At 40.6% G+C, this 9,942-nt stretch overlaps 1 protein-coding gene across 2 annotated transcripts in view; it reads left to right on the top strand.

The window, feature by feature from the left end:
- AIDA (axin interactor, dorsalization associated) overlaps positions 1–9,264 on the top strand; it is a 30,899-nt gene extending 21,635 nt beyond the window's left edge. For both annotated transcript variants that reach the window (XM_026094712.2, XM_026094711.2), the window contains 4 exons: positions 1,798–1,920; positions 4,696–4,818; positions 5,304–5,421; positions 6,371–9,264. In XM_026094712.2, coding sequence (XP_025950497.1) covers positions 1,798–1,920; positions 4,696–4,818; positions 5,304–5,421; positions 6,371–6,467 — 461 coding nt within the window. In that variant the 3' untranslated portion in view covers positions 6,468–9,264. The remainder of the gene's footprint in view (positions 1–1,797; positions 1,921–4,695; positions 4,819–5,303; positions 5,422–6,370) is intronic.
- Positions 9,265–9,942: the final 678 nt, after the last annotated feature.

Raw genomic sequence — 9,942 nt, forward strand, 5'->3', positions numbered from 1 at the left:
GGTCTCTCACCCACTGAAAGTAAGCTTGACTTTCCTGTTCACTGCAACTCTGCAATTTTTGAAAAGCATTTTGCAGTAGAATTTTTCTTAAGTCAATTCTTTTTTAATACTAAAAAGCAAAGTCTGATGCATCTACTAGGTTATTTTACATGTCAAATATCCTATCACTCGGTCCCTTTGAATGATGGATAGGAAAACTGGAAGTTACAGCTGGTTATGACTCTTGGCTGGGCATGCTGCTCTTTGGAGATAACTGAAAAGTGGCAGACCAACATTTTGTGCCAAAGAGAAAACAGACTTGCTCCTGCCTTCCATAAGGTTGAAATAAGAACTGTGACTTTGAACATCTGTTCAAGAGATATAGCAGGATGAAACAATTGTGTGTATGCTTTTGGGAAGAAACAGATGTTCTCTCATAATTTTATTTTACCATTTCTCAGTTTATGGTCAGAAACCCATCCTGTTACTTCAGAAAGGTGGGTCAAATTCTGTCATGATATGTTCTGAAGTGTCCGCAGATGTGGTACCAGAAGGTCATGAGTAGTAGCTAAGACAGGAAGTACTAAAATGTACTGTATGATAGATGTGATTCAAGCCTTGCTGATGACCCCAAGAGGGGGACTGAGTGTGGGTATGCTTATGAGATCATGCTGAAGCTATGGCTTTAGTTCTAAGAGCAGAATATGTGATCCCCTCTTTCAAAGCCAATCCTGCTAATATGGCAAGAAATCCTGAGTTTTCCAGCCCTCCAAGAATATCAAGGGAAAAGAAGGATGAAGGAAAACCCTTACTGGACTTGCCAAAGGAAACTATTATTTCGTTTAGATCTCAAACCCTTGGGATGGCTTGTGGGTTTTGTTTTGTTTTGTTTTGTTAGAAAATCAAAACTTTAAATGAAACTTGGTCATGAGTCTAAGCGTTTTCCGTCTTGGTGCTTATTCATCTAATACCAGAGACAGACTTTGATTAAGCCTGCCAACTTCTTCTAAAATCACCATGAAGGAACTACCCCACTGTTGATTACAGAATCCCATGGCTTTTAGTGAGTTTGTACAGCTTGGATGTCTTGCCAGCTGCACTCTCTTCCCTAGTACTGCAAGGATTCACCTACGTTGACATCAGCCTGTGACCACAAAGATACTTGATGTTAAAGTTTCTTCATACAGAGCTAGTAACCCCTTCCTTAAAGCAGAAGGGATGCAAAAACTATTTTCCCCAATTCCTTTAAGTCCTTGCCAATGGAATTTAGATAATTAAGAATCTCTCTTCTGGTTTCCTTTTGTCCAGTGGGATTTGCAACAATGCCGTTTTCCTCCTTATTCTTCCAGTCTAAATGCTCAACATGAGGCCAAGTCATGTTCAGTGGGGTCGGTACTCCTGATTAAGTGTCTGAACTTCCTGCAGCTGCAGCTTGAATCCAGCCTCCCAAGTTTGATTCTTAAAAACGATATAAATTGAATTTCATGCATGAACTATTTTGCATGAGAGCAAGAAAAAACACTTCAAACAAAGTTCCACTCTGTTCTTAGGGCATTACACTTTTCTATGGATTTATTTAACTTGAGGCAGTCCTGGGGGTTCTTGGTGTGGGCTTTGAAGTATGTCAAATGCTGTTGTGTAGCTGTGCACACAGGCTTTCCCATAGTGCTGTGTACTATCGGAGGATGAATCCTTGGGTTTTGAACCCTCTCTGGAGAACAGCATCTTCCATGAAAGATGATAAATAGTAGATGGAATAAGCAAGGACTCTGCTGTAAGATTACTTAAAGGGTTAATAATATGCTTTACTCTTTCCAGGTACTTTATTACCCAGATTGCCATCTGAACCCGGGATGACATTACTCACCATCAACATAGAGAAAATTGGTCTGAAAGATGCTGGGCAGTGCATTGATCCTTACATCACAGTCAGTGTAAAGGGTAACGATTTCTGCTCCTCATATCTGGTGTGGAGAAAGTGTGTTTTCTGAAAACTGTATTGATTTTAAACCTACAGGGAAAAGTATTTGTTGCATCTTTTTGATGCTTGCATCTTCTGTTGTGGATTTACAGCTTTTATTTTAATCAAGGATAGGAAAATTCTGTATTTGAGAGATACTGGGAGGTGAATCTCCTCCCCGCTCGCTGCAGGAACAACACTTGTCTCTGCACCCTGGGGTGTTTTCCCCAAGCTGGGAGCTGAGTATCAGTGACTTGGCAGGCTGTACTTCTCCGTCCCATGTTCTTCAGCTAACTCTGGAGAGCAGGTCCCTTCGGACTGCTTGTGCTCCCCAATACATATTGGTTTCTGGGCTTTCTGGGACAGCAAGCCACCCCCCACTGGCTCCATTATAAAGTCGGGAAGCTTACAAGCAAAATAAAACATAAAATGCAGTTCAGCCTTGGCAGTGCAATAACGCAGCCGAAGTCTGGTGGGCTAACGGTCCCCCCTCCGATAGCTGCCATGAGTCTGGGAGAACCTCTCTCTGTCAGCCCAGGGTATGCAGCATCAGGATTTCTCTCTGTTTCAGATGGCAACATAGTTGATGGCTTTTGCTTGAGGCTGAGATTTTTGGTATTTCGAGTCTTTCTACTGGGAGTATCTGCCTCTTCCTCCTTCCCCATTTCGTAGCGGGAAGCTACTATAGTCAGGATTGCTTACCCTTAACCTGCCTGCTTGATTCATGCTTATCTTTACAATTTTTTGAGGTATATCATTTTTTGATTATCAGATAAAAAATAGGTGGCTGAGCCCAGAACCTCTAACTATGTTTAGTTTTGATAGTGACCTTGTACGTATCCTCTCTAGATGTGCAATTAGAGACTAACTGTAGGGGTAAAGTATGTTAGATGTGTAATCAGGCTGCTTCCTCCACCAGACAAGTTCTTTGGCAGAGATGAGGCTCACAGTATCTAATGTCGCTTGAATCCCAGTGATGCTTCAAATGTTACCTGGCAAATATGTGGACAGAAAGCTTTATCTAATCCTGCTTCTGGTGATGATTTTTCAACAGTCGAACCTTCTGCTTCACTCTGAAGCTTTGAGTTGTTCACCTGGTTAGAGCGGAAGGCTGAGACGTGACTCTCGCCTTCCCCAGCTGATACACTTGCCCTTTTTGTTTTCAGTCTGGGAAAAATGCAGTATTTATTCATTTATTATGTTGCTGTAGGTTTGCAGCATTATTTTTAGATTACGTAACTATTCTTAGGGCTCCACTTCTCTAGTCACTTTTGGATCTTTCTTTGCCCCCAGTACATTTCTCTAGTCACTTTTGGATCTTTCTTTGCCCCCAGTACACTAGAAAGCTGAGGGACAGGTGACTTCAGCGGCAGGGCTAGCCGGACGGATGTGGGTTTAATCAAACTGAATTCTTTCCTGTCGAGTTTCTCTTGGCCAGCAGGGAAACACCAGTGCTAATGGGTTTCTAACACTGAATCCTGGAACTTATCAGAATTTGTAAAGCAGATATTCAGTGTTCCTTTCCACTGAAGTGTTCGTCTTTCTCAACAATTACGTATTTTTTAAACTGTTGCTTGTCTTCAGAGCTAGCTTTCATTTCCTTTCTGGAGCTGAGGGAGGCTGTACTTTGCTAGGCTTGCTTTCCCAACAAGTGTCTCTGTTAACAGGTGGTGCTTTAATTGCAGGCTTTTATAAGCAGTGGCTGCCAAGTGAGGGTGTAGAAAGTAGAATCCAAAGGTGTGTGGGAGGCTATCATCTATTCTGTTAATAGTGATTTTTATACCTTATTTCTCAAGACTTTTGGTGAGAAAAAGTAACTCTGAAAAGTCATTTTGTCTGTGTTAAAAGAAGCCTCAAGATGTTTAGTAGTCGCTTTCCCAGCTATCTTATACCAGCTCTGTTCTACTATCGGCTTGGAGTGAGGTCTTCTGCCTCATGCAAACGCATCACTGGTGACCCTTGCCTGCTCCCTGAAACAAGTGTTTCCAGGGCCCTTCCAGGCCCCGGCCAGAGCCTGTACCCCAGGCACACTACGTCTGCTAGGTACTTGTAATCTTGACCACAGCGTCAGCAACTTGGTTCCACCTGAGGGAAAGGAAGCACTAATGAGAGAGAAGGAGAGCAAGAGGACAAAAGTGCACAAAGGTGCTGGTGTAAACAGCAGAAATGGAGTGAGAAACAGTGTTGTCTGTTCCGGCTCGTGCCTGAGCAGCACAACCCACAGCCGGTGCCGACAGCAGGAACCTGACCCAGCAGTCTCCGTCCCTCTACCTGTGAAGAGCCGAGAGGAGTAATGCACACCATGCCTGGGCAGCAAAGCAAGGGGGGCTGCACCGACAGCAGCTTGTGCACGCTGTGCTGTCTGCACGACGCAGACCCTGTGTGGAGGGGAGCCCTGCATCACCTCTCCCTTTCTGCCTGGCCAGTGGCAATTCTGAAGCCCTGCTCAAGTCCTGCTGGCAGAGGGAATCAAAGCCTTTGCTGGCAGCAGCAAGAAATGTTGTCTTGAAATAAAGAGAGGGATAGTTCCAAATTTTCTTCTTAAACATTGTCAGAACTTCATCTGCTTTCTCTTTGCAGTCAAAAGACAAGATTAACTATAGAGTATGATTGCACCTTTTTAAGATTAGGGAAAAATCCAAGCGGACGTTAACTTTCCACGGATGTTTTAGAAGTTATTCTTAAATCTCTTAAAGAAAGCAAGACTTTACAGTCTGAGAAGCTTCTGCCATTCTCATAGTATTTCTTTCCTGCAGATTTGAATGGGATAGATCTGACTCCTGTGCAAGATACTCCTGTGGCTCTGAGGAAAGAGGACACGTATGTCCATTTTAATGTGGACATTGAGATCCAGAAACATGTTGAAAAACTAACAAAAGGTATGTAGTGTCAGCTATTGGAAATGGGGCCCAGGAGCTTTCAGAGTGTAGCCACGAGGCTGCTCCTGATCTAATAAACAGGCTGTGCATGAGCTGCTACTGTAGGGCTCAAAATCCAGATGTGGATAAAAATAGACCTTTACATCCTGTCTTTTGTCTGCAAGTCATTACAATGACCAGTTTGAAAAAGAGGAATGAAAACAGATAAAAATGCAGCAGTCTGTTCTGTTACATATTGAGCTGCTTTATGACCTTCTCCAATCATTGGACAAACTGTTACTTATATAAGAGTAACTGAGTTGGGAGTGCGAGCTCACGTGAGCATGAGGAGCAGTGTAAGAACATGGTGTATCTTCTGAGTAAATTATGAAATTGTTGGAGATAATTCCATCCATTGTATGTAGAGCACCTTAACGGCAGATAAGTTTTCTGATAATTGTTGTTCTGATAATTGCTAACTTTCTAATAAACTACTTACACTCTAGGTGCAGCTATTTTCTTTGAATTCAAACACTACAAGCCTAAGAAGAGGTTTACTAGCACCAAGTGCTTTGCTTTCATGGAGATGGATGAAATTAAACCTGGGGCAATTGTTATAGAACTGTAAGTGACTTGCGGTTATAGATGCCCGCAGCAGATGCTGCAGAGGAAACGAACTAGACTGCAGTTACAATGTGTTGCTTGTTGCATCGAGGAAGGTTTTATGGACTCATTGGATTGACTTCCATGAGAAATATTCTACTTTTAATAGGAATGGAAGACAAAATGCTTTTAGACAAGTAAAATGGCTAGAGACCTCTCTCAAAACTGGACTATTTCCAAATGAAATGCTGGTGTCTGTAACTGAATGAAGTTAACAAATTCTGTGTGGGAGTCTTTCATTTTGACCTTAGCTTGAGCATCAGACCAGCTATATAAGAAAATATTGAACTCTCATGAAGTTCTAGTACAAAACTTCTATAAAGGAAATACGATTTGAGATGTTCGATATTGATTTAAAGTTGAATTTTTATGAACATTTCAAAGCATTGCCTTTTTTTTCCTTCTTCCTCTAAGCAGACAAGGAGATAGATTAGCCAGTTACACTGCAGTGTTTGTGATGTGCATCCTGTTGTTACTGTGTGGGTGAAGGTGTGTTGAGGGAGGTCTTTGGGTTTTTTTGTTTTGAGGAAGAAGGGGAACTTGTAGTTCAGAGCATCTTTAAGAAGTGTTTAACAAATGTCTCCACTGGCTGCAGTACTTCTGATGTACTGAATTAGCTGGTACTCTATTTCCTAGGATCCAGAGTATTATGTCGGGAATTCTCCTTACATAAAGCTTGCATGTATTTACAAATTGAAATCTTTATTTTGCCAAAGTAATGTTCCAGAGAAAATACTGTTTGGAGTTTCTTCATTTAAAGCTATTCATTATCGTTCATTTCAGTAAATCCTAACGGATGTGTTTGAAAGATTATGGCAATAGAATCTGGCCAGGGCAAGCTTTTTAGTATGCTTTCATTTTCCTACATAGTCTTTAGCACTTGTGTTAACTTACTTTCTTATGGTTACAGGTACAAAAAACCCACTGACTTTAAAAGGAAGAAATTGCAACTGTTGACCAAGAAACCACTTTACCTTCACCTCCATCAAACATTGCACAAGGAATGACCCTATTTGTGAGACTTCTGTGAACTAAACCACAAGTCATGGTAGCTGTGTGTAGTAGCCTTAGCCTTCAAGGGGCAGGAAAACGACTATATTCATGCCAGTAGGTCAAGTGGGACCATCACATACTGCACAGCACTACTACAGGGTCAGAGGCAAGCCTACCATTCAAGTGCAAGTGTTTTTTCAGTACCTTCCGGATACAGGTTTTTCTGAGAGCCCTGAAAAATTTTGACTGTTTTTCCTAATTTTGCTGTTCAGAATTTTTTACCTTAACCCTTATTCTCCTTTGCCTCAAACTCCACTGAAGGATGGAGACTGCCCCTTTGCCAAACCTGTAGCAATAAAGATGTGGCAGGCCTACTAACCTGGTTACACTTGCTGTGCTATTGTAGTTCCTCTCATCTGCATTTCAGAGTCCTCTGTAAAGGGCTGGGTGGCAGAAAACCAGGAAAAAGACAAGGTGGGGTGGGAAGGAGCTTGAGCTATCGCAAGTGATGTAAATTAAGGGCGAGGAGGATGCTGGGTCAAGGCTGGGAGACAGGCTGGCCTCAGAAGAGCTCATCAGTCAGCTGGTCTTCTTTGGCCAAGCTAGGAGGAGGAGACAACTGCAGATGAGAAAAACAAACTATGATTTTAACAGCTGAATCTTAGTTCTTAGTCTTGCCCAATCCACTCTTACCATGTTTTGGATAAAATATATATTACGAACCTTTAAATCACAGTTACTCCCAGGTAGAGTTATTTTTTTTTCCCTATATCTTGTCACAGAGCAATTTGCAAAGATGGGTGGAGGAAGAAGAGAGGCTCTCTTTAGGGCCTCACACTCATCTTGGGAGCGGGGGGGATTTACCGTTTTGGTGATAGCAGGACCGGCCCCTTAGTGTTCAACAGTGTCAATTTTCCAGAGCTTTTAATAAAGTAGATCTGGCTAGCAGGTTGACCCACCTTTTACATGAAACTGCTGTTTTTTATGGAAACTGATTGTATGCAGTTTTCTGCATATTTTGTGCAAGTCTGGAAACTTACTCTAAAATTACCTTTTTATGTAAGTAGATAGGATTATCCTTTATTTTCTATATTATTGATTCAGTGTGTAATAAGCTGCAGGACATTGGCTTATTATAACACACTTTCACTCACTTTTTGACCTAATAAAGGGACAGAAGTAGAACCCAGTCAAATCTTTCATATATTTGAGTGGATATTTAATACAATACTTTAAGGTTTGATATACTTCTTGCATATCTAACTAGTGCCTAAATATTCTGCTATGCTAACAGAAGCCCCAGCACCCAAAACAGTATCACATGTTGTTAGGTTTTTTTTTTTTTTTTTTTTTTAAAACAGTCTGAAGGAAGATGTATTACTAATTCTTCTTCTCTGTCATGTAACATTAGGATGTTGCAGAATGCTTTAAGAAAAAGGATGTTACTTCTCCTTGTGACCTATTTGTCTGTTCATAAGAAGGTGTTCAGAATTTTTTGTTTTACCATATTGATTAGGATGAAAAGCTCTTTCTGAGTGTCCTTATCTTCTCTCTTTTCCTCTGTTCTGGCATAATTGAGGACATAAACTTTTCTCACTCAGCACAGTTATTTAACTGTTATGACAAAGAACAGCAACAGTTACTCAAATTCCATTAGTGGTTGAAAAAAAAAATAGAGAAGTACAATTGTATTTTCCTGTTTACAGGTCTTTGAAAGATCCCCCCCCAGGGGTATTATATCTGATACTTCAGAATATCAAGTCCCAAGATGCTATCCTGATGCATTATGGAAATACCTCTGATTGAGGCATGCCAGATACCATACAAAAGGATACATACAGTCTTAAAAACAACACAAAAAATAAACCAGCAACTTTATCCTTCAAACTCTGTAAAAAGGCTGGGCAAATCTGATGGAGCAAAACATTAGTTTAACTTCTACAGTTGCAAATAAATCTAAGTTAAGTCAATAGCTGTATTAATTTGCCAACAGTGCTTTGCTGGCTTAGGCCTCTCGCTAACCTAAAAATCTATAGCACCAGGCTTTTGCGTGACGCATCCATCTTTTCTTGCTCAGCAAGTGAATATTCTGTGGCTCTGTCCGTGGTCCGACATCCTACAGTTTCTTTTAGTGTCACTCAATACCTGGTAAAAGCACTGAACTGAGTTGTGCATTCTGCCTGTGACTAACAGCACGCTCGCCCTCTTCCTACTGCTCCCAGAGGATGAATCCTTCCAGCTGAAAGTTGTGTTAATGCTAACTGCAGTGGGCAAGGGAAGAGACGTTAAATATCATAAAGCTTTGGTTGGGGAAGAACAGTTGCTAAACCAGGAGAATCCGACTTTCAAATACATATGTTCAATGTGTATGTAATCAGCCACTATTCAAATTGAACATTTTCACTTGAATTACAAACCCACCATTTCAGCTACTTACCGTGACTCTTCCCTAGCTTGTAATGTCTGTATTAACTCCAGTTATGACATGTCAACTTTGAAGTATTTTTGTTAAATACACAGTAGAGCTTTGTATTTAACTAATTGTGAATTAATGTTTGTAGAGTGTGAAATACCATTTTTAAAGTTGCTTCTATCCTTTGCATTTTTTTCCTGCAAATTGGCTTTCATTGAAAGGACTACTACTCCACAAACCACAAGCTCCTACATGTATTGTTTTATGCTTTAGTGATGTTCTATCTTGTCTTTCATCTTAAATCTAAAGCTTACTACTTGTACTGTAAGAATGTAACACCTACATGACAAGTTTAATGGCTGCTTGTACTCTGGCAGTAAAGCTATAATGGCCTTTCATTAGATTTTTTTTTATTATTATTCCTAATTGTTTTCTCTTCCCTTTTTTCTCCCTCGGTATTTCTGTATTGTTAAAACTGCTTAGTGTCAAGACAATTGGCCTGCTGTGCCCAATATTATGTATGTCTTCAGAGTGCTAACCTTTACCTTCAGGGATTTCTTTGAACATCTGCAGGTATACAGTGTTTTTAAAGCTATCCTGTGTTCTGTGTATATTAACTGATTTGAAGCAATATAGGTTAATATGGCTTACTTAAAACCACTCTGCTCGAGGAAAAAAACCTTTTTTTTTTTTTTTTTTTAATCTTAAGTGAAAAAGGCTGTTGAACACAGACTTAATACCAGGGAAGCCAAATTGTTTTTGAACACACAGATTTAAACTTTCTTCTCAAACCCTGCTTAATATGCTGCTTTCTGCCTCTTCTCTAGGAAGCCAGTTCTGAAAGCAGAGAGTGGTTACTAAATTTCTTCACTTTAGAATTCTAGAGCCCTCACCTGTGTTTCTGAACTAGCCACACAATTGTGGCATTCAAGAGCTCAGGCTGTCCGTAGTTTCCAGCACTATACGGCGTTTCAGTTGAGGTCTGCATCCCCCACTGTCTTCCTATGTGAAGCAAGTCAGTAATGTGTTGGACCAGTTCAGCATAAAGTTAACACGATCATTAATCTTACAATCTA

Source organism: Dromaius novaehollandiae, chromosome 3 (assembly GCF_036370855.1).
Source record: "Dromaius novaehollandiae isolate bDroNov1 chromosome 3, bDroNov1.hap1, whole genome shotgun sequence".
NCBI classification, from domain to species: domain Eukaryota; kingdom Metazoa; phylum Chordata; class Aves; order Casuariiformes; family Dromaiidae; genus Dromaius; species Dromaius novaehollandiae.